This window comes from Phodopus roborovskii, unplaced genomic scaffold (genome assembly GCF_943737965.1).
Source record: "Phodopus roborovskii unplaced genomic scaffold, PHOROB, whole genome shotgun sequence".
NCBI lineage: Eukaryota > Metazoa > Chordata > Mammalia > Rodentia > Cricetidae > Phodopus > Phodopus roborovskii.
Window position 1 is genome coordinate 53,284,212 of NW_026126418.1, and position 27,875 is coordinate 53,312,086.

At 41.2% G+C, this 27,875-nt stretch overlaps 1 protein-coding gene across 1 annotated transcript in view; it reads right to left on the bottom strand.

Moving 5' to 3' along the window:
* Lypd6 (LY6/PLAUR domain containing 6) overlaps positions 1-27,875 on the bottom strand; it is a 117,121-nt gene that overhangs the window by 18,049 nt on the left and 71,197 nt on the right. The window contains exon 2 of the mRNA XM_051184722.1: positions 7,382-7,570. Within this exon, the coding sequence (XP_051040679.1) occupies positions 7,382-7,499 (118 nt within the window). The 5' untranslated portion in view covers positions 7,500-7,570. The remainder of the gene's footprint in view (positions 1-7,381; positions 7,571-27,875) is intronic.

Below are 27,875 nucleotides of genomic sequence, written 5' to 3' on the forward strand. Positions count from 1 at the left end.
ATACAGATATTCCAAAATCCAAAAGCCCATCTACACCTGAAATGCCTCTAGTCCCATGCACTTTAACCTGCAATGACTCCAAGTTGTAAGGAACTCAAATGTCTATCAATAAGTGAATGGGTTAAACAAACTATGGGACATCTACACTATGGAATACTATGCACCAATAAAAAGGAACAGATTGTTAACAACTTTAATGAATTCCCTTGAGATTCCTCTTGGTGGAAAAAAAAGTCAGTCATAAAGGCTACATGCTATATGGTTATATTTATATTACTACCATATTATTTGTTTATGTATTTATGTATGCATTTATATATTATGTTTACAGATTGTGTGTGTGTGCACACATATGTGTGGGCACATAGAAGCGTGCCTAGGTGCCCCAGTATTCATAAGGAGACAGAGGACAATTTGCAGAATTTGGTGTTCTCCTCCCACCAAAATGGCTTTCTGAGGATCAGACACATGTGGTAAGGCTTGGTGGCAGATCCACTTTGTCCACCCACAGGCTACTTGGGTTCACTTATAAGCCACTTCTGACATGACAGAATTGGGAACAGACTGAGTGGTTACCAGGTGTTATAGGTGCCAGTGTACCGGTACTGTTTGGAGAGAAGGCATGGTTTGCACTATGCCAGCAACACTCTCTGTTCTCTCCCATCCTCTCTCCATGGCTGGGTTGTGCTTCCCACCTTCTGAAGAGATTGTCCTCCATGTACCACTTGTTCTCTGTCCTGCTTGTAAGCTGAGGTCGGGGTGTCACCTGAGAACCAAGCTCTGGTGGTACTCACTGTCCCAGGTATTCTGTCAGCACAAGGCAGAGAGAGGGTCAACAAGCAATGCCAGCCCCTCCCTCTTCAGCAGAGAGAGGGGGCCTTCCAGGTCCCTGTCCTCTGGCTCTTGTGCTCTCAGCTGCCTCTTACCTGGAATCCTCCACTCTCCTTGTGACTTAGATCTCTGCCTTTTCTAAACAAATCCCAAGCATTTTTAAAATTTTTGTAATACTACCTGGCCTAGTTGAAAGCTGCAGACAAACAGTTCATCTGGTGGAGCCAACAGCTCTCTCTCGCAGATGGCTGAGCCAGAGGATCTCACTGATGGAAATAATCATCTCAGGGTAAATTGCATGGCCCACATGGAACCAATTAGGTATGTTATCAAAAATAAATGAAGGAGGAGGCAGCAGCTTAAGGCCAGAATTATGGTCCAGATACAGCTTTCATTTTTCTCCTTGCCAAGAATAGCTGCTCATTCACATACTTGCCTGAAATAGTCCAGAGAATGGATTGTGATGATGGTACCTGGACATGATTGGAAGCTGTGGACTGTCTACAAAGGATGAGTAAGTAGACCTTTCCATGGGCCCATGTCAGAGTCCCATGTTCCTCCTACTAGCTAGTAACTCAAATTTACAAACAGTTTAAAAATAAAGGTATGAGTCATCTCTTAAAATGATGGAAAACAAAACAAAACAAAAACCACTTCAGTCCCAGGAGGGAACTGCACCACAGGAAAATGTTCTCCTCTCTTGTCACAGAAGTGAAGAAAATATTCTTGTGATGCATACACAGGTAATTAGTACAGTCCCCCTTTTAGCACCAAGAAAAGTCTTTCATATTTTAATTGAATGAATCTGTGTTGGGATTAAAACAAGAGTCTCAAAGTCCAAAGCCACTCAATGTCACATGGACATTTTAATAGGTTTGTACTTTACAAATAGCATTATGAGAAAAATCATATAATCATTCTAGAAAATTATACTAGCTTGCTACATTAAAAACAGTCCCACTCTCTGCTTTAGACTATTTAAACATACAAATCACTTTAAGAGGTAAAAATTTAAAATATCTTGTAAAATTTGAAATAAAATAATGGTAGCAGAGCTTTGAAAAAGAAATAAATATAACAGTTATTCCCGAACCAGCATTTTTCAAACAATGTTCTTCATAGTCACCAAGGTTTGTGACTGCAAGCTGGCTGTACCACTTCAGACCACAGGATTAATTACCTAGAATATCCAAATCTATTCGTCTGTCACTGTAGCCAAAATAATTTTCGGCTGGCTTGTTGGATTAGTTATTCCTGGAAACTTTCCCATCAAAGAGATAAGTTAAAAAAAAAAAAAAAAAAAAAACATTGAGTAATGACCACCCAACTGCTCCAAGAATAAAGTTACTGAGAACCAAACACTAATAAGTTGTGGTGTTCCTAAACTCAGATTATTTAATCAACATTTCAAAATGCTCTTTAACGCCACTGATGACATATTAAATTAAATACTGTCACTTCTTACATAACTAAATGCCTCCTCTGAAATTAACCCAAGGACACTGGAATTTGAAGAGAAGTATGAGCTAGAACACTATGTAGTAAAATGAAGCTTTGCTTCAAACCATTTATACCCAAACGCTCTTAACAGCCTGTTACTGGCAATTGACCACGTGCTCTCCATTTTTGTCAGTCTTTTTTTTTTTTTAATTATTTATTCTATTTACAAAATTGTATTTGTATGGGTGTTTTGCCTGCACATATGGCTGTGTACTGCTTGAAAGACTAGGATCTAGGCCAGCAAAGGGCATCGCATCTCCTGGAATTGGAGTTACAGATGGTTCTGACATGCTATGTAGGTGCTAGGAACTGAACGTGGGTCCTGTGTTATGAACCACTGAGCCATCTCTCCAGCCCCTGTTTGGTCTTATTTTAAAATCTATAAATCCATGTCTGTTTGTATTCTCAAGCACTATAGTTTAATATTTATTTACAGGACTGTTTGTTGATATTTCACCCGGGGAAATCAATGAATAACACTGATTCCTGACAAACTTTTGCAAGCCTATTCGACTTATTTATATGGTACTAAGTAAATGGTTAAATTATTCCTTCTGGCAATATTTAACCTGAATGAGGTCAGCAGATGAGCAACTATCTCCAATAACTTGTTAATTGATACTACATCTGATAAAGAGTTTATTTCTCTTTTAAGAGACAGGGAAAGAGGTTCCTAAGAAGTTCTATTTTCTTCTTTATTACTTCAAAGCCTTCCAGAGCCAGCGGACTTCAGATCCTGGTGGCCCCAGCTGTGAATGAATGTAATTTGGCTCTTGATCACAGAGCTAATAAGCTTAGTACACTGCATTTCAGGGCATAAGGCCCTGGTCCCTCAAGAGAGGGTGATTGTAAAGAAAAAAGAAACACTGGAGTGCCCAGTTACTTCCTGTAAGATAATCTGCCCATTGACTCTCATGGTCAGCCATAGTTCAAGTTTCCATAATTCATTTGTAAGGCATCCGGAAAGATTTAGCCTCCCTGCCCCCCCTTGGAACTTTTGCCTGGACAAAGACCTTCAGTTACTGGAATTGTGGTGAAAGCAGACGCTTCAAAATATATGCTGATGAGCAATGTGTCTGCTCTAGTCAAATTGGTTTTCACTAGTTTTAGAAAATGGATAGAAATATATAAAATCTAATATTATGTGTCCTGGTCCACTAAATTCTTGGTGCTATAATTGTGACATGAACATATTTCTAATAGAAGACACTTCCTGTTACCTGTCTAGAAGTCCTCTTTCTCTGTAAGATGTAACAAAGCAGGACTGTGCATAAATTACCTACGTTGGGTCATAAGCAAGCCCCTGCAAGGACATAGCTCTTTGATGCAGAAGATTAAGAAGGGCTCAGAACACTCATGCAAAGGAAAATTAGATTGTTTTCCAAGAGTGTTTTCTATTCTACAGAAAGAAACAGAGGCTAAGAACAGGGCACAGTCATTTTATTAAAATCTCTTGTGTGATATTTGACCAAGTAAATAGCTCTATTTCTCTTCTTATTAACTCTTCTTCAGAAGATTGTAATTAAATTTATGATATTTAACCTGAGAATGGAGAGAAAAACCAGCACTTCTCACATTGAAAAAAAAAAAAAAAAAGACAACGAAAGGCATGTACAAATTATTGGGCAGACTGTTCTAGAGGATGAGTTTGAAATCCATAAAGTTTGTAGCTTATAATACTTGGAAACTTCAAAGATTTGGAAAGCTGAGAGCAAAGGAGATTAGCGAGGGGAGGCTGAATTTTCTCAGCCCAGTTGCCATCAATGACTGCCGTTTGGCCCTAAGAAGAGCGAATTTGTTTGGCACAGAAAATTTGTATGTTCTCAAGCTTCCTGCCCCTCCGTGTTCTTCCATGGACAGATGCTGTGCTTTGTCATATAACATTAATAGAACTGGCTCTCTCACTGACCCAGAGAAAGCTGCCTGTACATCCACCTACAAAGTGAGGCAATTGTATAAATAATTCAAAGTCAAACTCATCCCACGTGCCCTTCATGTATTTTTTATGGTAAATGCTCGACAGCAACTTTCTTGTTGGTAGAGTGATCACTCCATCTAAGCATGAGCAAGGGCTCAAGGGCAGAGAACCATAGCTGTTTAAAAATCCAAAGTGCAAACAAACACACTCACAAGTCTCTGAAGTAGTTTGGGGAAATGTGGAGTTAACTCTGATGCAACATGGGCAGAACAGTTTCAAGTTCTACCCAACAAGAATTCTCAGTGCCTGTGAGATGCGGGGAGACCTGCTGGTGAGGGTTCTAGAGCTGCGACTCACAATCTAGGTAGATACAACTTCTCCATCCGTTTTCACCCTTTAGAATCATGTCTTTCCATGATTCCTATTTAGTTAACACAGGTCACATGACTGAAACTTGCCTATTACATTACTGTATTTGATTTGAGACAAGGTATTGCTTTGTAGTCCCTACTGGCCTGGAACTTCCCTGTGCAGCTCAGGTAGCACTCAAATTCTCCCACCTCAACCTCCTGAGTGCAGGGATTACTGTTCTGTGTCACCCTATCTAGCTTCCCCAAAGAGCAGATTTCCCCTGTAGCCTGTCAAAGTTCATCTTTCGAAGACAACACTAAACAGGGGCCTCTCACTCCATCCATTCATTAGCTACCCCACACAGGAAAACGTACTGTATTTTTTCCTGGTTTCCATAAACTCACTGACTTCAATTTTCAATTCCTACCTTCTTTGTAGCTTTCAGAAGAGGCCATGGATGGACTATTTTGTAGTCTGAGTCTCTCATTAAAGCTGACAGAGAAAGCCATAGAAGCCAGCACTTTGGCACTCGCTCCCGAGGGACTGAAACACCTGGGTCTTTGACTTGCTAAGTCTGGCTGTTTGGGGCAAAGGACAAAATGCAATCTTGTCCTTAATTAAGCAGCCAGATAAATTTCCTACACAAGTAATCAGTACACAGACTCTGCCAGTGAGGACACAGGTGCAGCAGACTCTGCCAGTGAGGGCACAGGTGCAGCAGACTCTGCCAGTGAGGGCACAGGTGCAGTATGCAGACTCTGTCAGTGAGGGCACAGGTGCAGTATGCAGACTCTGCCAGTGAGAGGGCACAGGTGCAGTATGCAGACTCTGCCAGTGAGGGCACAGGTGCAGCAGACTCTGCCAGTGAGGGCACAGGTGCAGTAGACTCTGCCAGTGAGGGCACAGGTGCAGTATGCAGACTCTGCCAGTGAGGGCACAGGTGCAGTATGCAGACTCTGCCAGTGAGGGCACAGGTGCAGCAGACTCTGCCAGTGAGGGCACAGGTGCAGCAGACTCTGCCAGTGAGGGCACAGGTGCAGCAGACTCTGCCAGTGAGAGGGCACAGGTGCAGCAGACTCTGCCAGTGAGGGCACAGGTGCAGCAGACTCTGCCAGTGAGAGGGCACAGGTGCAGTATGCAGACTCTGCCAGTGAGGGCACAGGTGCAGTATGCAGACTCTGCCAGTGAGGGCACAGGTGCAGTATGCAGACTCTGCCAGTGAGGGCACAGGTGCAGCAGACTCTGCCAGTGAGGGCACAGGTGCAGCAGACTCTGCCAGTGAGGGCACAGGTGCAGCAGACTCTGCCAGTGAGAGGGCACAGGTGCAGTATGCAGACTCTGCCAGTGAGGGCACAGGTGCAGTAGACTCTGCCAGTGAGGGCACAGGTGCAGTATGCAGACTCTGCCAGTGAGGGCACAGGTGCAGTATGCAGACTCTGCCAGTGAGGGCACAGGTGCAGTATGCAGACTCTGCCAGTGAGGGCATGGGTACAATAGGCAGATTCTGTCAGTGAGGACAAGGTGCAAAATCCACAATTGGCTGACTAAAAGACAACAAAAGAAAAACTACTCCCCTGTCTATTGGGTACAGTTCTCTGCTACACAGATTTTTTTTTCTATCTATAAAGTGATACTATGGTGTGTGTACAATTTTACCAGGGTAAAAATAAACTAACAAATGTCCTCTGCATTGCCTGAGAACTCACCACAGCTCATGCTCAGTGCTAAATTCCCTATGCATTATGCTAACTAAATACTGGTCACAAAGTCAGGGATTTATTTCAAGTCAGGAGGCCCAGGAACAGCAGACATAGTTGTAGAGAGCCTGGGTGTCCCCCACACACACACCATCTCCCAAGCTACAGGAATTAAACATTCCAGGAGTGTGGGCTGAGGAAATCCCAGTAGCTGCCTCCTCTTTGCACGATGTATGATCTTCAAAAGAAAGGGCCTCATTTTAATTGCCTATGCACCTTCCACCCCATGACAGTGCTTGTCATGCAGCAGATGCTTAAAGACAACAATATACTTTGGGGCAAAAGGTGAAGTGCAGTATACACACTAATATTCAGCTCTCACCACCATCAAGGGCAGTGCCAAAGAGAAGTGGGACAAAACCAAAGGAGAACAGAGGTTCAGCAATGGGGACCAAAGGAGGGAGTAGCAATGCTGTTTTCCAAGATGTAGTCCCAGGGCATCTGTAGCAGAAGGACCCAGAATTTTTGCTGAAAATATGAAGCTCAAGGAAGAATCCTGATGTATGCAACAGAAACTGGAGGGCAGGGGTCTGGTGCCAGGGGCCTGCCCTACTGTGGACTCCCTGGAGAATTCTTAGCCCTGGGGAATCCAGAAGCCCAGGGAATAAGAAGTTGTGGGAAGCAGTTGTGTTTTAACTGAGGCAAGGTGCCAGAGAGAAAGACCAGCCATTATCCAAGCTATAAAGGTCTAATCTCTTTGCAAACAACCTGCCTCGTGGAATAGGCCAGTTCCCTTCCATATCTGGCTGGGAACCAACAGAGCAAAATGAAAGGGCATACAGAATAAGGGGGATGTGTAGGGAACAGAGAAAACAAGCCTCATCATTTAGCCCAAGATACAAAACAAACATCCTGTGGAAAGGAGGGGGTAAAAAGCAAGGCAACTTTTATTAACTTCTGCACCTAAATCACCCAGTTTCCCCTGCATTAAGGTTGCTTTCCCTGGATATGCTTCATTCTTTTCCAGCCAGAAACAATGCTATTTTTTTTTTTAGACAAGAGAACAAATAGAAAACGGTCTTACTTGAAGGGTGGAGGTAGATTATGTCTTTCACTGTGAAGTCTCTGGATTGAGCAGCTTTCAGACAATCCGCCAGCAGGCTCAGCAGCAGGAGCCAGGCCAGGGCAGGGCTAGGTTCCATGGCAGACTGGTGTGTCACTCATACAGAGGGCCCCAAAGTGGGCACTTGAGTCAATGGTAGATGACCTGTACCTGAAAGAGGAACACAGATCCATCTTAGTATCCAACAGGAGACAGAGCAGGCAGCCTGGCTGGTGTCTGTCAGATGAGCTGAGCTGGTCAGGGATGGCACTCTGGGCCCAAGGAAACAGGTGCAGGGGGTGAACCTTATAAATTGTAATTTTAGAGCACTTAGAACATTCCAGCCTAAATCTATTCTTAATCAAGCTGCTCCTACTGGTAGCAATCCTTCCTAATATCCAGCAGAGATGGTATCAAGAGAGATTGAATTTTAATTAATTCCAGCTATTTCTGCCAGAAGGCCAGAGGACATGTGCCAGAGAGAGAGAGAAAAAAAAAAATAAGGCAGGTGCAAAGCTCAGAAACTTTTCCTCAATAAAGGTGTGGATCAGGGACCAAACAGTATCATTTCTGAGTCTAGCCACCATACTGAACTGTAGGAAGTAGACTCAGGTTTGGAAAAGGAATATAGGTAAACTGACATCTTCCAAACTTAAAACCACCTCAATTCAACAAAACTCTCCCAAACAAAACCTATACTTATTGATAAATACTGTTGAAGGTGTTTGCAAAAGCAAAAGCAAAGCAAAACAAAACAAACAAAAACCAAAAACCTGGTTTATTCTAATAATCCTATGAGGTTGCCACTCCAATTACTCCATTTGGAGGGGACAGGTCAAACACTTAAGGACAGGACTGGCTTCTACCCACAGTGCAGCTTTCAACTCCGCATTTCAAACACTAAAATATGCTGTATTCTACCTAAAATTGGATGATTACGGGATTGAGTTGCTACTTCGAATTAAGCAGTCTCTACTGTCCTTTCTTCTGGTTCTTGTTCACTGGAAATGGAGAACAGTAAAGCCCTGTGTAGACTATTTAGCTCACTCAAAATGCAGGGACATTTTCTTCTACAAACGACTCTCTCTCTCCTTAGTTTTCCAAAGTGTCCGGGTATCACATTTGGCTTTTCCAAATTCCATAGTCTCTCTTGTTCATTAAAGGGGGTCAAAATTAGGTATTTACTTATTTCAACCTAATTAAAAACCTGCAATTTGGACACTGTTTATAGATTCAATATAAATACTCAACAAGATTTTTAAACAGCTTAAATTTTACATTCCCCTTTGAAAGGAAAAAAGCCCCTAAATAATGACAAAAATACTTTGAAGCAGAATAGAAAAAAAGCAACATGGCCTATATAGATATTAGCATATACTATAAAGTGATATTAAACCAAACTGGATTACAAAAAGCACATCACCAGCCCAATGCCCAACTCTTCATAGGATATAAGGAGATTTTCAAAATGGCAAACAGGACACTCTTGGTGAGCAGCACTATACTATAGTGAACTATAGCACTACAATATAGTGAACTATAGTGGAAAATATTGATGGAGCTCAATATGCTAAACTCATTTACATATGTGTTTATGTTCTTTTGTTTGTTTTTTGGAGACAAGGTTTCTCTGTGTGTCCCTGGCAGGCCTGGAATGAGCTCTGTAGATCAGGCTGGGATGAAACTCAGAGATCTGCCTGCCTCTGCTTCCTGAGTGCTGGGGTTAAAGGTGTGCACCACCACACCCAGCTAGGGTCACTTTTTTAAGCTGGCAAGTTGTTTGGAAACTAAAGTTCCCTCTAATGACTGATGATGCAACCTTGCCAAGTCGGGCCGAGCTCACTAGCTGCTCACACTTTGCTCCCTGAAGCAGACTTGCATTCAGGATAAGAACAGGCTGCTAGGCCATCTGATAAATGTGACAGGCGAACACTGGAGGGGGCACTTAGCTGAAAACTGGGACCAGAAATTAATTAAGCAACCCAGTTTCTCCCTAGTGGAGGTGACAGTGCTCTCTTTCTAGACAATCAAGTGAGGCAAGGAGGATGCTGGAAAATTCTACACCACAGCCCATACCCCCTGACCTGTTTCCTTGACAGTCAGAGATGAATGACAGGAACATTATGTTTGGAACCACAATTATGAACTCAGAGATGAATGAAGAAGGCCAGAAAGAAAACATGGATAGGTAAACAACAGAGGCCAGGCCTTCAGTTTGCTGGAGCTACTAGAGGCTAGCCAGCTTGACTTTCCCTCAGGTATGGGGTCAAGGTGATAGCAACTTTGGTGCTTCCTATGGCCTTTCTCCTCGGCTGAAGATGGCCACTCTCGCTTTGTCCTCTCATGACCTTCTTACTCCTGATCTTATGAAAATACCAATCTGTTTGAATTAGGGCTCCCACATTTATGACTTCACTTTAATCCTCATTACCTCCTTAAAGGCTGTACCTCCAAAGAGAACCACACTCTCAGGCCCCTGAGGGTAAGACTTTAACTTGAAATTTGGGGGACTCACATTTTACCCCACAGCACAGGGTATCTTTCATATTTCATTACCTATCCCATGACATGACACAGAGCTGTTTAAAATTCTAAATGGTGATATAGGGTGTCACATAGAGATGCAAATGCCTTCCTCCATTGTGGGGGACATGAGATCTTCCAGCCAGGGGCTTTCTGTGGCTGTCATTACTTCCTTTGGTTACCTGGCCAAAGAGGAGTCTTGGCCATTTACTGTGGAGAGTTGAGATATTTGCCCCAGACCATTTTAATGCCTCAGGGATGGTCTACTGTCCTCTGATTGTTGCTTTTCCTGGTTTGTCCTGTGCTTTGCTATTAAAAGATGAATGACAACAAAACCATGTCTACTAAAAAGAAAACTAAAATCACACTGCAGGATAAAACATGAAGTCACAGAAGCCATGGCCACTTCTACCATGTAAACCCACATGTAATCTGATAGGTGTGAGAGAAATATCTTGAGTTAATGTTTAAAATTTTACACTATCAAGAAACTAATCTTCATAGCAAAATAGATGAAATAGAAAACTCAATGTAAAATATAAAGTTAAAAGAATGTGGGTTACTAATGCTTACAATACTGTGTGGGATCACTTTAATTCCTAACTTGTTCTTCCACACAACCTTATGCAACAGCTTCGGTTTCAGGTTTGTCTCCTATGTCTCTTCTCCCTGAATGGAGTCATGTACTTCCCATCTCATTGGTGTCTGCAGCTGTTTAAGTGCAGAACTCAACAGCACCTCCCTGCTATGGGACAAACAATCCAGGTTTTAAATATGAATTTCAAAACAAGTAGTGATAAATAGCTCAGTGATAGAATTGAAGGTGATCTTACTCTACAGTTTCTCTTCATAGCTCCGGCCACCCACTGAACATCCTAGAGATCCCTGAAAGCAAGAATCCCTTTGAAATTCCTCTATCTCTAACCCTAACCTTAACCCTAACCCTAACTGTGAGCTTTGAAAGCATAAATGACAAACAGGTAACTTGTGGGCCAGGCTGAATGCTGTACCCTCTCCCCAGATGTCCACACCACAAACCCCAAAAATCTGAGGGTAAAAGAAACTTGAATGTGGTCAACTTAAAATTCCTGAGGTGGGAAGACCCAAGTATTATATCTAGGTGAGCCCATAGCATCTCCTGAGTTCCTGCCAGAGGAAGGGAGGAGAGGCAGGAAGAGGTGAGAAGATAGTAAGTCCGAGAGGTTGACGGGGTGTGAGCAGAGGTCACAGGCTAAGAAACACTCCAAATTCTAGAGGGTGCAAAGGACGCAGATATTCTGTAACCTCTCCCAAAGTCCCAAGAAAGAGGCAGTCACCCCAACATCTTAACTTTAGCACAGTGACTGATGCTGGACTAGTGACTTCCAGAACAGAAAGGCTTACAAAAATCAGTTGTTTTAAGCCACTAAATTTATAGCAATTACAGCAGCTATGGGAACATAAAGACAACTACTTTAAAAACAATTCCACACCCCATAGAAATAGGCAGGTTTTAAAAAGCACAAAACTACATTTGTGATTGTCAAAAACTTCTTTTGAATTTTCTTTCTTGATTTTTGAATGACTATCAGAGAAATATCATGGTGAACCATATAAGACTGCCATTTTTAGAATTAAAAACGTGGTCACATTGTAACAACTTCATATAACTTAAGTTAACTGATGGGATACACTGTAACACAAAAAAATTAAAAAGTCAAATGGCCACTGGAACAGGACATCTAACATTATGTGAAAAAAGTTATGCATAGTTAGTTCTGTGTCCTTCTTATCCATTTTGTCTACACAAGTCTCCTTGAACACCAATATCATCTATAGCCTTCAAGCATTTGCTTGGCTCCAGCGTGCACACACCTGCTGAGTCCTGCTCTTCCCCAAGCCCTGGTAACACCTCAGAAGGGCTACAGCTCTCTCATGTCCTATTTAACAAGCTCAGGATCTTCTCAGAGCTCACTGTGAATCATCCGTGACTAATACCATCTGCTATTTGTTGGACATTGAGTGACATAATTGTATGGAATTTTGTTTTGTGCATGCACATATATGCATATGTTCAGGTGTATGCATGTGAGTTCAGGAACACAAGAAAGCCATAAGAGAACCTTGGGTATCATTTATCAAGAACAGTTCACCTTGTTTATTTTGAGACAGAGTCACTCACTGGCCTTGAACTTGCTAAGTAGACTAATGTGTCTAACAGGTGAGCCCCATGACTCACCTCCCCAGAGCTTAGATTACAAGTTGAACCCAGATCCTCATGCATGTAAGGCAAGCTCTTTAGTGACTGAGCTATCTGCCCAGCCCTTCGTGGTGCGTGTGTTTACTACAGACATAGACAGACAGACAGACAGACAGACACACACACACACACACACACAGAGAGAGAGAGAGAGAGAGAGAGCCACACACAGTGCATTGCTTTTCTTGTCCTGTAAATGAGAAAGCCAAGCTCAAAGGACAACTTGCTCAAGATTACACAAATGCTTTATGTGGGATCTGAAGCTTTGTCTTTCAGCCCATACGCCTAAAATACCCAGATGAAAACTTCCTACACTGGTTTTGCATTTAGAAGGGACAACAAGAAAAGCTATCTGATTGACTGGTTTTGGTTTCACATGAAATATTAGCTAGTTTACAACCTGAATTCTTCAATGTTGAAGTCAAGGTCAATGTCAGTGCTTCTCATGTGTCAAGCACTGCCAGTGGCATGTCTTTCCCATGATTCTCCTCCCAGTTATTGCCCTAAAAGTCTCACTGCAGCCATTGCAGCAAGCATTGCATTATGCAACAATGGCATTTAAATGTGACCCCACTGCAGCTTTGTCAGAACACCCTCCCCGCCCGAGTCTTCAGTTCCCAGACTGTGTTGAAAATGTCCAAGTCTTGGTTTGAAAACAAGTCTTGAGCCTGGTTACTTAACCATGCTATGCCTCCATTTTCTCACTTGCAAAAGGGACTTTCTTCCTACCTCAACTATTTATGAAGATAACAAACATTATACAGTAAGTTTTGTAATGTGCTATTTCCTAGTGTTTTTCTTATTGTATGTTTTATTCAGAGTCAGTGTGTTTTGTAAATGAAAAGTAAATAATACACTGAGATTTAATTTGTTCAACATTCAGATCACATTCCCTAAATCAGAAAAAAAAATTGTAGCATCTCAAAATGCCTAAGACAAACTGTCATATGTTTCTTCCTCCTTCTAACCTGTCCCCTGGTGACCAAGGCTGGCACAAAGCCAGTAGGGAAGAGGAGGTATGGCTGGAGCTCAAGCAGCCCTCATCAATGTAGCAAACATCTGGGTGCTGCTCTTATAAATTATCCCTACACTAGTCTATGCTAGACATCATGATGTTTGCACACTGCTTTAACCAGACTTGGCTTATACACAAGGTATCAGTGAAAGCAATGAGTAAATTATCTTTCCTTCACACCTATCCTAGGTATGAAGCCATACTCCTCATGGTAGATTATCAAAGAAGAAGTTAATAACAGCAACTATTCTGCTTACCACAGAGATCTGTTAATCATGTGTCCTTACTGTAACAGCATACATGAGATAAGCAGTTTACAAGGACAAAGCTTATTTGTGATTTCAGAGGTCTCAAGCCATGGGCAGCTGACAGCTATTTGAGGGCCCATAGGAAGACAAAACTTTGTGGTGGAAAGAGTGGGGAGGGAAGTTGATTTACTCCAATGTTGCCAGCAAAGGTGGTGGAGGAGGGCCACACACCTTTATCAAGACATAGAGACTTAACTTCCTTCCACTAGACCCAAATTCCAAAGTTTCTATTGCCTCCAGTATTGCCACAGGCTGTCAATCAAGCCTTCAGTATATGGTCTTTGGGATATGCTTGCCCTAAATGTAACAGTACCTATCATTTTACCCAGGAAAGGGGAAGCTGCATTCCCCTGACCCAATTTGTTCATGAAAAGCCTCAAAATTTGTAGAATTCCAATCCTGTTTTAGCCATGAATTTTTAGATATTAAATGTAAAACTCCTAAGCTCTTAAGTACTTGAACTTTAATTCTTCCAACAGTTCATGACACTGATCCCTTCTTAGGAAAATGAGGCCTCCCCTAGGCTTAGGGATGATTAGAAAGAAGGCTAAAGAGAGACACCAAAGCTTAATATCACTGTGCTTGCTCAAAAAAAATATAATAAGCATGCATCATTCACAACTTGAAAATACTCATAAAAACCTGACAAGGAAAATTTCACTTTTATGTACAATTATGATTTTTAAGGTTTTTACTGAAATTAAATTAATATATCATAAAGTTTACCACTTTATAAGTCAGTAATATTTGGTATAATTCTTAACACTATTGAAAAGTGATCATTAGTTATTTAGTACATTTCTTTCATTCCATTTAAAAGTCCTACACTCATTAGCAGTCACTTCCAATTCTTTCTTCCCCCATATTTTGACAACAACTAATTTAATTCACATCTCTATGGATTTCATGTGAGGCAAATGGTATAGTATGTGGCCTTTTGTGTCCTATTCCCTCAGGCTGTCACAATGATTTTAAAGTTTATCCCCATTATAGTATTGATAATATTTCCTTTCATAGCTGAATGTTTCATTGTATAAATATTGTACATATGTTTATTCATCAGATTATATCTAGTTGGATTGTTTGCACTCTTGATTATTACAAATAATGTTATTATTAACATCCATTACAAGTCTGGGACAAACATATATTTTCATGTTTATTAAGTGTTTGCCCAGGACTTGGTCTCATGGGTACCAAAGATTTAATTTTGAGGTGAACTGACAATGTCTCATTATAGCTGTGCCATCTTACAACTCTAATTTCCACTCTATCCACATGCTCATCAGCCCTTTCTTAAAACAAACTATAGTCTACCTAGTACAGATGCAGTATGTCTCTCTGCATTTTATTATCTACTGGAATTTTCTTGCATTTTTCCATATCTTCAAGTAAGCAGTGAGTTTGAACATGTTTTCGTGTGTATATCTTTCATTTGCATATCTTCTTGGAAGTTAATGTCTATGCAAATTATTTACCCAATTTTTAACTGGATTGTTGATTCTCCATTGCCAAACCGTGACAGTTCTTATATCTGGATTATAGACATTTATAAGGAAAACATATGATTATCAATTATTTTCTCACATTCTCTGAATATTTTCCTATTTTCTTTAAAAAACAACAAACAAACAAACATGGTTTTATTATGTAGTCTTGGCTGGCCTGGAACTCTTGCAGTAGACCAGGCTGACCTTTCACAGAGATTCACCAGATCCTGTTCAAATGCTAAAGGCTGCCACACTCAGCATGTTTTCACTCTCTTGATAAAATAGTCTACTATGAAAAAAATTAATTATTGTTACATTGCTTTTTACAAACACAGACGTTCTTCCCTTGTAAACGTCAAGTACAGTTCAGAACTAGAAAGACCTACATTCAATGCACAGTAAAAGAATTTGTCTACTTTGTAGTGGTCAAAGCTCTGTTTTCCCCTTTTATTTCAGGGAGTAAAACAGGATGGGCTGGGACCAGGTATTAACAGCCCTAATGTAGACAATCCTCCATCAACCATAAAGACTATTACTATTTTCTAGGAACGGAAAATGAAAGCCATTGACAAGCACTCACCATTCGTCTAACGTGATGAAAATGCAGGCTATGATGAGGGGAGCAGTGCCTGCAGATTCCCAGAACCAGGTGGGACTTTAAGTCTCCCAATGGTACTGATGGGAGATGCCATTCTGTATATGTTTCTCATACTGGTTAATAAATAAAGCACTGTTGGCCAATAGGAGAGGAAGATAGGAGGGACTAGGAGACAAGGAGGAAATAGGAAGTAGTAAGGAGGAGTCAAGATGGAGAGTCTGGAGAGAGCTGGATGCCAGCCGCCTCCCCGGTAAGAGAAGGCCATGTGAAAATACATAGATCAGCAGAAATGGGTTACTACTTAACACAGAGCTAGCCAATAAGAAACTAGTACCTGGCCAACAGTATAATATCAAATACAGAGTCTCTGTGCATTATTTGGGGCTGGCGCGGCAGCAGGACAAGACCAGCAGCGGCGGGCGGAAAAACCCATACTCCTTACATGGTACAAATGCTCAGATATTAATATGAAGAGTCTTATACAGGACTCTGGTCACTTCTGAGTTCACTGTGCCTTCAGACTATTCTAGACATTTAGAAAAGGCAGTGTGTCTCCATTTTATGATGTTTCCATTCAAATTTGCACTGTGGGTCCCATCCCTCCCCGAATGCAGCACTTTATGAAGAAGCATGCATTCATTTTCACAGCTCTGTGACCTTTCATTTGTTATTTATGAATGTTTGTAAATCTAATACCTCTCTGACAGATTTAATTTGTGCTCTAAATTACCTTTGCATGAGTTACTCAACTGCTGATTTTATTCCAATAGATTACTTGTTACATTATGGAATGGGGGGGGGGGAACACGTGCTTTGAGATCTATCAGGCTTTCTCTACTCAGAACACAACTGAGAAGAATTGCATTCGGTATGGATGGTACCAGACAATATAAAGGAGAATTTCTACACTAGTCACAGATGTAAAGGGATGGAGCCCTAACCCAGGTCAACCTTCACAAATCTATACTCCCTAATATCTATTTTATGTAGAGTCCACAAATAAGATCCTCCTACTCTTTAAACCTGGAAGCAGAAGAAAATTGAGTACTTCTATAAGTTACCCTGACCAAAATCCCACGCACTACAGTGCTAAGTCAGAACACAGGCAACTGTGCAGTACAGAACAGAAGCAAATTGAAAAGCATCTGGAAGCTAGTCACTTAAATTTGAGATGCCCAATATGAATACAAAATGGAGTTCTAGGGCCTGAAAAAAAATCTAGGGCCTGAAAAAAAATAATAGGTATTGATTTAATTTTTAATAAATACAGGTTTGATGATGATGTAATTGCCCAGAAGAGTTATTTCCACTGCTGAATGTATAAACTAGAAGCATCTACTTACAAGACCTGAGTAACTTAAATATAAATTCAGACCAAAGGTAACATTGGTCTTGTGTTTGGGAATTGCTCAGATTATACGGCGACTTTTAAAAAGTGCTTAAGACTTCTTTGACATGTCTCTTGTGAGGTAGATCCTACATCTTCTGCTCTTGAGTCTGAGCCAACCGTAATCAGTTCACCAGAGGGTATGGAAATGACATCATTTCTGAGGTAGGTTACAGAAGGCAATGCCACTTATACACAGGTGCTGGGATCATCGTGTTAGAGCCCTGTGATATCTGTAATTGGTCTTCATGATGATGGTGGCATGATACAAAGAAAGTATGGTAGGCAGTCTGTGGACTTAACTGTTGAACCAGTCTGCTAATTCTGCTTTTGAGAATTTCAATCCCTCTCCTCTGCTTTGAGCCACCTTTTGCCTTTGTTCTTACTCTGGTTCTTCTCAAGTGTGGCCACTGCGACAGTATTCTCAGGAAGCCTCTAGCCCAACTGTCTCAAACCCTTGTCAAAGCAGGGAGGCAGGTACATCCTGGGATTCTCTAACTGAGTAGGGTAAATGTAAATTGCCACTCCAATCAGAGAGGACCTTTATCCCTGAAACAAGAGCATAGTGTGAAATCCATCAATATCAGAGTAGGGAGGAAGTGGTTTCCCAAAGGGAACCAAGGTTCTGCGATCGGAAGAAAAATGCCTGGAAGCTGGGACAGCAAATTCCTGCACATGTCCACTCTGATGTACAATGCAGCATTTGAATAATGCTTCATTTTGGAATGAATATTTCTGCAAAGGCCAAGAAAGCAGAAACACTGCCTTTCTGTGTGATGCTCTCCACAGAAAAAGATAGCTAAAGTGATGGTGACAATTTGAGGGGGCATCCGGAGCCAGTTCTTCTATGAAATCCCCCTTCTTACTGGAATGGGTTTACACTAATTTCAACCGAATGCCATCACTAGGGATCACTGTTAAACACATGACTTACGCTATTGGCAACTGTTGCTGGGTTCAGCACTGGACATGTGAGCCAACCAGGCAAATTAGTGTCCTTGGATAGTTTTCCTTTAGAACAGACAATCGCCCTCTCTGGGAATAAGTGAATGCTACACTCCTCTCCACTTGAAAGAGGACAATGAAGCTTGCTGGCTGAGATGAGGAGAAAATGGGAGACAGCCAACTATGTCCTTAACTCTCCCCTTATAATGGGAGTACCCTAACTTTTCAGCCAACAGATGCTCCTATTGCCCAGGTTAGTTTGAGAATGAATTTTATTTCCTGTCCCTTGCCACCAAGAGCTATAATTCAAGAGTCTTCCTACAGGGTCCATCTACCAACTTAAAATTTCTTATGTAATTAATGTTTGTTTGCTTTTTTGTTGTTGTTGTTTAATGTAGTACAGCTTCAAGTTTAAGCAGCTAAATTCCAGAGCACAGAAGGCTTTTCAAATGCTCACTATGGAGAACTAGCTAGAGGTGGCTTCTTTTGGATTACATAGACATTAATGTTTCATTTTCAACTTATGGGGAGAAAAATTCTCACATTCCTGAGCTGAGCTGAAGATTCATTTGCACAAATTAAAAGAAAGAAAGGAAGGAAGGAAGGAAAGAAAGAAGGAAGAAAGAAAGAAAGAAAGAAAGAAAGAGATCAACGCTTTATTTAAATGTGCATTTCTTTTTCTGGAGTCACTGGCAAGGCTAAAGTTATAGGGAAAAGCTGCCCTTCTGCTTTGTCCCAAATTTCTTTAATGATCAATTGCATCAAAAAAGCTTCAGTTCCTGAAAGATAGATGATGCCTGGGAAGTACAGCTAACAATGTGATCTCACATTAGAAGATACTGAATTTGTTCTAGGTGCTGTTTCACTTGCTCCTTGTTGAAAACTTTGAGAAGTGATGATAAGGCATTTTCAGCTATAAACATTGGGTAGGAATGAATCAAAGAGTTCTCCACACAGGAATGAAGCACTGGATAAACTTCAGCCTGCTATGTTTTATTTATTTATTTATTTTACAGCTACTTGGGAAATTTGTTTGGGTATCTTTTCTATGTGTTTAAAAATGTCATGGTTTAATTTAATTTTCATGGAAAATTTTATCCTAGAGACCTTTGAAATGCATAGACATATCAGATGGCACCAAGAATCAGTATGAAGTTATCAGTGAATTAAATCAGGACACAATATACTCCTATGTTCAAAATAACCCAGTTACAAACCCAACATTTGAAATTTTATTTTATGTTAGGAGAATGTGTGTTTTACCTGCATGTATGCCTGTGTAACAGTTGTGGTTCTTGTGTGCATGAGTTCAGAAGAGGGTATCAGAACCCCTTGAACTGGAATTACAGCTGGTTGTAAGCCACCATGTAGATACTGGGAATCAAACCCCAGTCCTCTCAAAGTATAACTCAAGCTCTTAAATTGCTGAGTCATATCTCCAGCCCTCCAAACCAAACATTATGAGACATATATTTCCATCTTCTGATCATAGAGTGATCATAGAACAGTCAGCCTGGCACTCTATCAAGGTAATCTTCAAATGCATTTGGAGTGACATAGTCATCTTCATCCACTAATTTTGAGTGTTCTCAATCTTCACCAACATGCAGAGCACTATTAGTCATGAGTTCCAAAGAAGAAACAGCCTTTTCTGACTTCATGGAATTAGTTACACAATTTACACACACACATACACACACACACGTGTGTGTGTGTGTATGTGTGTGTGTTGATAATTATTAAGGAGTATTTTCATGGTATTTGAGGCTGGTAAGGCATTGTTGGAGGATTGAGGTGTGTTATTTCTTCCCTATGGCCCCTTGTGAACCACCACTCACCAGTGCTGACTATCCAAACTTCAAGTTCATATATGCAGTCCTTCTGTCCTTTGTGTTAGCTAAAACCCATCTGCCAATGAAAATGAAGCTTTCTTTTGGGCTAACTACAATGTAGTGTGCTCTTCTTTGAAAGCCCTAGGACCCAGTGACCCAGATGTCATTCTCTTCCTTAAATGCCTTACAAAACATGACCTCTTCACATAAACTCTCTTCCTTTCCTCAAAAGCTATACCTTTTGTCCTAAAAGCTGTCACAGTAGAGTGAGAAGCATGAAGAATCTACCTCATCTCTACCCATTACAATCTTGTAACCTTGGTTCTTGGCCAGGATTGAAAAGCAGCCGATCTTCACTCTCACCTTGCATGAAGCACAGTTTTGCTATAGTTCCAGGAATCCTGACCAAGCTCTGGTTGAAAGTATTGCTTCCATTTGTCTCTGACATAGTTCAAGTTCAAGAAGGGACTGAAGTTTCATGTTTGATAGATATGGGGATACCTTCTGGAATTTCTTATGGGGGGAGAGAACCAGATGGGCCTTAGGGGAGTGACCGGAGACAGAAAGCTCTGGCCTCATTCATGGATTTTGTGTAGGTGGGGCTCCATTGAAGGAAATACATCACTGAGGCATGCTGTGAAGAGAGACTTCATTCCCACCTCTACCTGCCTCTTTGTGCTCCCTAGTCCCCAGGAAGTGAGCAGCTCTCCTCCACCACAGACTTCCCCAATGATGTTCTGCCTCACCACCAGCCCAGACACAATGGTACCAGTGACCATGAAACAGCTAAAACCACAAGGCAAAGGAAATCAGGATTCCTGTCAGGTAATTTCACAGGTATGTGTCACAGTGACAACAATCCACCAAGGGATTTTTTCCTTTTTTTTTTAATGGCTTACCTCATAACTCTATTGCTAAACCACTATTTTCAAATAACTGGATCTGGATTCCCTAGCAGCTAACTTGGAAATCTTAATCATGTCTCTCATTTGATAATGGACAGGTTTAAGAATCAGACTATGCTAGTACCCACTCCCAAGTCTCTGATACCTTTAGGTACATATCATTGTGGCAGCTCAATGTTAGTTTCATTGTTTTGGAGGCAGTTGGGTTCCCTAACCTATAACACAATTTTTTAAAGTACATTTATCTACTTAACACACTTTCATAAAGGAAGGAAGGATTTCATCACCCTGAGCATAAAGACAAATAAACTTAAGACAATGAACTCCACATCCCTATCCCTGAGGCCGTAATCCTTCCTTGAAAATATACCATCTTTATTTGGAAGTCTTTGTAAATAATGGCTATTACAGAAGTTTATTTTGTAGCAAAGAAGAACACAGTAAGATTTCGCATAGTATCCATTCAAGCAGGAAATGCTGTAGGGATTATTAATAAAAGAAGGCTGTCTTTGATTATAGAACATCTTTGTTTTGTTTTTTTACAGATAAACCAATTCATTTCTTAGGGTAAAACCACTGAGTAGCCTCGGGTATATAAGGAAATCCAGGCATCCAAATTGACTCCTGCATGGAAGGAACCACGAGCTAGTCCCAATATCTTTTCCTTAGTGCTGTATTTCTACCCAGACCTCAACTGGGTATTCAATAATATTCAAGAAGGAATTAAGGGAGTCTGTGAATTATTTAGTCAAGAATGAATATGAAGGCTGAGTGTGAGGACACATGCCTGTAATCCCCACTTACTAGGTAGGCTGAAGCAAAAGGGTGGTCAGTTAAAGGGACCCCGGGATATCTTCTAAGACCCTGCCCCAAAATAACAAAATGTGTTCTCTCTCTCTCTCTCTCTTTGTGTGTGTGTGTGTGTGTGTGTGTGTGTGTGTGTGTGTGTGTGTGTAAGAGAGAGGAAGGAGGAGGAAGAAGAAAGGAAGATGAAGAGAAGGAGGAGGAGAAGGAGGACTAGGAAGAGGAAGGAGAGGAGAAGGAATCAGGACAAATGATGACAAAATGATGATGACATGGTTTGATTACTGTCCTTACAACCAAGACCAAGGTCAAGTAGATATGAGATACCAGGTAGAGGAAACATGTGATAGGACTACACCAATCCTTCCCAGACCCTCTGAGATGCAGACCACAGGCACTGTCAACAGAAATTCAACCAACACTCATATTCCTAAATCTTCTCTAAAAAAAAAAAAAAAAAAAAAAAACAGAGGAAGGATAGAGAGACATAAGGAAGCCAAACCATTAGAGAAACAGGTGTGGGCTATGGAATGTCCCAGGACTCTGATTCACGGTGATTCCATTAAAGCATTACAAGCTCTGGCCAGACTACCAACTGAGTTCAAATTCTGGCTTCTGGAAAACCTCTAGACTCCAACACTGTCTTTGAGTATGATCTTGGTGGAGGAGACTGTAGGAGACTGTTCCAGTGGCAAGGGGAGGTGCTAGGGCTGGCCAAAGAGGACATCTACAAGGCTCCCCGTACCCTGCTTCCTGCCTGCTACTTCTCCCTTGACATCCCATGTCCAGGTGACAGAAGTTCCTAAGATTTCCAAGGCATCACACTGCTTCTTACTTAATGCCTCGGCTTTAGACGTCTACCTTAGTAAATCTCTGTTCTTTGCTTAAGGCTGAAGTCACATGTCACCTCTAGAAAGCCCTGTCTTTTGGCAGAAACAAGATGAGCACCTTCCTTGTATGGCTTCTCTCTATTCACAGTGGTTAGAGGCTTGTTTCACAGTGAAAGAAACTGGATTTCTTTTATTTTTAACAGATGTGGGTTCATATTTTAGTTCACCACTGGTCAGGACTATCACATTGGACATGCAATTTTTCCCTTCATCTTTAAAATGAGGTATCACCAACCCTGATGTGAGTGTGGATTACGTTATTATGGATAGCTTCCTTTAATTACTGTTATTAGCTACTCACATGGTGATTATTATGGTGATTGCCTTTCCTGCTTGATTATGATCTCTTTAAAGGCATCAATTTTTATGCAGCATTTGACTTCTCTTTACCTTCCCAGAACCAAGTAAGCGGGACCATCTGAAAGCAGGTTTGTTGAATGAACTGAATCTGTTTAGATCATAATCACAATACAGTAACTGCCTTCTGTAAGATTAGGACAACCTGTATGCATTCTTATTCATGTCATACACATATGAATGACATGTTATGAATTCTGAAGAAGAATGAATTTGAAGGTTCTTGGGAGGGGGATAGACAAAGCTACCTGGAAAAGGTGACATATTTTAGGGGCAGTATGACGCTAAAATGACAGCACAATAAATAAAATGCTTGCCTTGCAAGCATAAGGATCTGGGTTCAACAAGTAGAACCTGTGTACTAAAAATCCAAAACTTCTGGGTATGGTCCATATGCTGATTACAATTCCAATACTGGGGAGGTAGAGAAAGGCGACCTGGAGCTTGGTGGACAAACTTAGCCTATATGAAAAACACCAATCCAATGAGCAACCCTGTCAAATAAACAAGGAGAATGGTACCCAAGGCATGATAGACATCTGATGCTGTCCTCTCTGGCTTCCACATTCATGTACATACATATGCATCTGCACAGAGTAGCAAAAACAACAGAAAATAATCTTCTAGGAATCTCTCAATCCAATCAAACTAAGGAGCAGGACTAACATTGTAAGCAGCCATCTTGGGAACATATGCAATGTTGGCATCAAAGGGCTAGAATAACCCTTCTTTTTCTTAATAAGAACCATAAAGTACAAGCTAGTAATTTTGGCAATTTAGATATGACATAGAGAAGTCACAAGACATTTGTTTAAAGAAAGTTGGTCAAAGGTTTCAGGAATCAAAGAAAAACATACCAAAAGTTCACAAGAGCCACAGGAAAATGAATCTTCTATCAATGAGACCGTGAAGAAGGAAAACTGTGAGTTTTGCTGTCACATCTGACTATAATGCTATGTCAAAGCAGAGAAAGTTCTTAGTTGAAGATGGAAAAGGTGTCAACTATGGTGTTCTCTGCTATCTTCAATCTCAGGTACCCCTGTGCATCTTGGATTGCATATTTGGGGTTGAAGGAATAGCACTGTATCCCAGGAGATGACTCTCTTTAAATAAAGCATCAGCTTAATTCAGTTCCTTGACATCCATGTCCTGTTCCATCAGAGATGCATCAGTGATGATAACAGATGGAAGAAAAGGATAGGAGCCTGGCATAGCCAGTCGGTCCATGTGCTCTTCCAGCTGCCTATAAACTAGCATTTTATCTCCTTCACCCGCTGGGCCAGGTGGTTATCTTTGCTGATGTACTGCAATAACAGGATCCTTTACATTTTTATAAAGACTTGGATACATTTCTGTTATCCTTCCAATTACTAAGTAAATCTACTAGTGTCAGGACATGGGAAATGAGATGGAAGAGAAAAGATGCTAAAAATCCACTACAACACGAATGAATCCAACAGACTTTATGTCAAGAAAAAGAAGCCTGGCTCAGCAAGACAAAATACTGCATGATCTCAGGATAAGCATAATCTAAAAAAATGTGAACCCAAAGAGCAGAGAGCAGAATGACAGTCGCCAGAGGCTGTTGGTAGATAGAGTGAACCAGTAGCTGCTAGACACAGTGAAGAGTCCCAGTTAGACAGGGGAAATTTATTGTCAGCAGGATGACTAAAGTTGATAATATTATATTGATACTTGTAAAGTGCTTAGAAAACAGAACTTAAACATTCTCAACACATACACAAATAGGTGTATGATGTAACAGGTATAAAGCCATTGGCTTGATTGAATTATTACACAACACACATAAATTTAAAAGAACACATTATGTATCATGAACATATATGACAAAAACAAATGCATAGTAATACATGGTAAATAAATAACAGGGGGAAGTGTGGGAAGTGGGGGGGGGGGAGACACAAAGATCCTGGATCTGGTGAAGCTTAGACTTCAGTCGCCCTAAGTACACAGCGTCTGCTGAAGCCCTGTCCCTCATTCCATGGCTGTAAGTTTGTGTTTTTGTCCCTAAGGCAGGCTTCACTCTAAACGCTGGAACAGTGGACCCTGCCCAGAGGAAAGCAAAAGAAACAATGTAACAATGAACTTGCTTTACTAGGAGAGAAGGTAGGTTAATGACCAGAGCTTGATGATGTTATTCTCCTTTCATGAAACAGAATTTTAAAAGAGGGAAAGATGGCATCCTGACAAACAGTGTCCTTCTCAAACCCAGGGGAGTGGAACTGGGACACAGAAAACCATCCACCATACAAAAGCTCTCCTCTAGATGTGTCCGCTGCTTGTTGGAAAATCACCCAGGACTACTTGAAGGAACAGTGCTGGGACTCCTCAGCCAACAGACCAGAGTGCCTACCTCGAGCTAGTGTGTCTGTCAGTCAGCCTAAGAAAGTGCATGTAAACACTCCATTCCATCACACTAGCTAGCCCAGTGGTCTCCGACTAGATACCCTCTATCTCCCTCTGTGCTGGAGCTGGCCAGGAGGTCCTGAAGGACACTAAAGCTTCCCAATACAGTCAGAAGCCAGGTGTCCAGGAATAACTTGTGGTGGTCCAAAGGCTTTTCTCCACCATAGGATTACTGCTAGGATAAAATGGACAGTGTGTGGAAGGCAGAGCAGTGCAGGTCTAAGAGTGGGTGCTTCTGAAGCCACCTAGTCCAGGCTAGACTTTGCTACAGCTCTGTAAGCTTGGATAGGTGTCCTATCCCACCATGGGCCTCAGTCTCATACTCTACTGAGGGGAGAAATCTCAACCCAAAGCTCCTATGGCTTTCATATGACTAACAGAGATTAGGAACTGAACAGACTTGGGTCAATGCTGACACATGCTCTCCTGATAATGGAATTCTCAAAGTTGCCTTGGGGTATTGAGGAAAGCACCTGGTTATCCATGGGGATCAGTGCCCTGCAGGGGAACTGTTGCCTTTCCACTCTGGAATTCACTTGTGACAGGTTTCACAGAGGTATGCAGAAGCACCAAGTTCAACGGAAAGAAACCAACACGGACAGGAACAATTCCTATCAGCTTTCCTAGCTTGTTCTAGGCTAAAATCAGTGTCCTTTGTTGAGGATAAAAATACAGGGCAATTGAAATAAGGCAGATTCGGAAAAATTCAAGGGAAAACTTTCCAAACTTCAGAATGCCTTTTCCTTAAGAGGAGACAGTCCTCAGAGGCACCACCTGTGTTAACTGATTAATGCTAATCAATGTACCATTTATGCACATACAGAAAAGCCTACATGCACCTTAATGCATAAAGCTCATAGCTAGTTTTAAAATTAAATGAAAATTGGCAAATAAGAATACATTCAAATAAAACTGAATAATTAAATACAAAGGAAACAGTGATGGTATATTTATTGAGCAGTTAGTTACTAGTGGGCTAAGACAGGTGAAATGTCATTCATTGTTCCAGCATTTTTATTTTACTTAGAAAATGGTAATTTCACTCAACTCATTAACTGTGAAGCACTCTGGCAAGTGATTCTTTAATCCCCACTATCATCATAGTCTAAGATTATTACAACCCTTCTTTACAAATGAGTAACTAGGACACCAAAACACACACACACACACACACACACACACACACACACACAAGCTGGTTCAAGGGTAAGGCACACTGCCCTTAAGGAAATAAAGTATCTCAGAAATGGGGTGGTGGAGGAAGGCTGGGAACTAGATAATGTTTCTGGTAGTCAGTAAACTGGAGAACTATAAAGCGCCCCCTACTGGAGAAAAGAAACTACTGAACATAATTTTGACAGTTAACTGACTATAATTTTTTTTTTTTTTTTTTTTTTTTTTTTTTTAGCAGAAGAGAGACTTGGGTGGCACTTCCTGGAAAAACAAGGGCTGGACTGGGTGGGAAGCCACAGTTAGGTAAGTGCGTGAAACTCTGGCAAGGGGAGAATAGAGAAAAGAGGAGGAAAGGGGAGTGAGGAGATTGAAGAAGAGATGAGCTGTCAAGTGATTCTAAGATTTCAACATGCTAACTAACACTGTCACCACTGGATTATAGTGCAAGATTTAGCAATTAGCAGTCACCCTTGGAAATAAAGTTCAAGTGGTTCTGGTTGCAGTAAAGTTTAGAAAACTTTAGGGTGCTTCTCAAGTCATTAGCAAAAGGAAACAGCCCAGAAGGCCCTTTGTTCTTTCACAGGCCCTGGCAAACAACACCCAGTTCCCAGTTCCACTCAATTAAGGGACTATTAAACCATTCAATAAAGGACTCAGAGAGCCCTTTATTCCCCCACCATTGCGAGTAATGGTAACTGAGGGCTAGATCTTGGTGGTGACTTAAAAAGTACCACGTTTTCCATCTTACCCAACTTTCTCTGATGTTATTCACAGAAGGAAAAGGCAGGCTGGAGTTTGGGGTAGTGTGTGTAAAAAGGAACATACAGCAGTATGGTCATCAAAATGAAGGAAGGGTCACAATGTAGTCATCTTGAGCTCACTCTATAAAATTGGGAAAACCTACTTCTAATACCTGCACCAGACAACCTATGTAGCTACACAAGATTCTGCAAGGTCTTTCTCTTGTGAGTAGAGAGGGAAACCCAACCTGAGTGTGTGGTGGAGAGGATTGGAACAAAGAGGCAAAGGGACTAGGTCCTGAAAGGACTTGGATTTGATGTGGCTCACACCAAGTTCTAGTGTTTACTTCTACAGCCCTTAATTACCCAGCTGGCCTGAGTGTGCACACAGCTCTCAAGTACCCAGCTGGCCTGAGTGTGCAAGGCACTGGTTGTGGGGGTAACAAATGCTGTGAGCCTGTGTTCACAACCACAACAGAATCAACACTGTCTACTTCAATAATAGGCATGGCCACCATGGGAGCTACTAGCCATATGACTGTTGAGCAACCAATTTGCTCACTAGAGTTTAATTTAATTCTACTTAATGGTAGTTTATGTTAAAAGGCCACATACGAATATTAAAAGCCACATGTGGCCAGTGGTTACAGTATTCAGCAATAGAACTTTGAATTAATAATAAATGAAGAAAGTCATTTAAAATTGTGACTTTCGAATCAATTACGGCTAAGGTGAAGTAGAATGGCTATTAATTAACTAAGTGCTCACATGCAGACAATAATTAAATCAAAAACACCATACAACTGTTCCTATGGGTGTTTCTCAAAGTTTGGCCAATTTTTT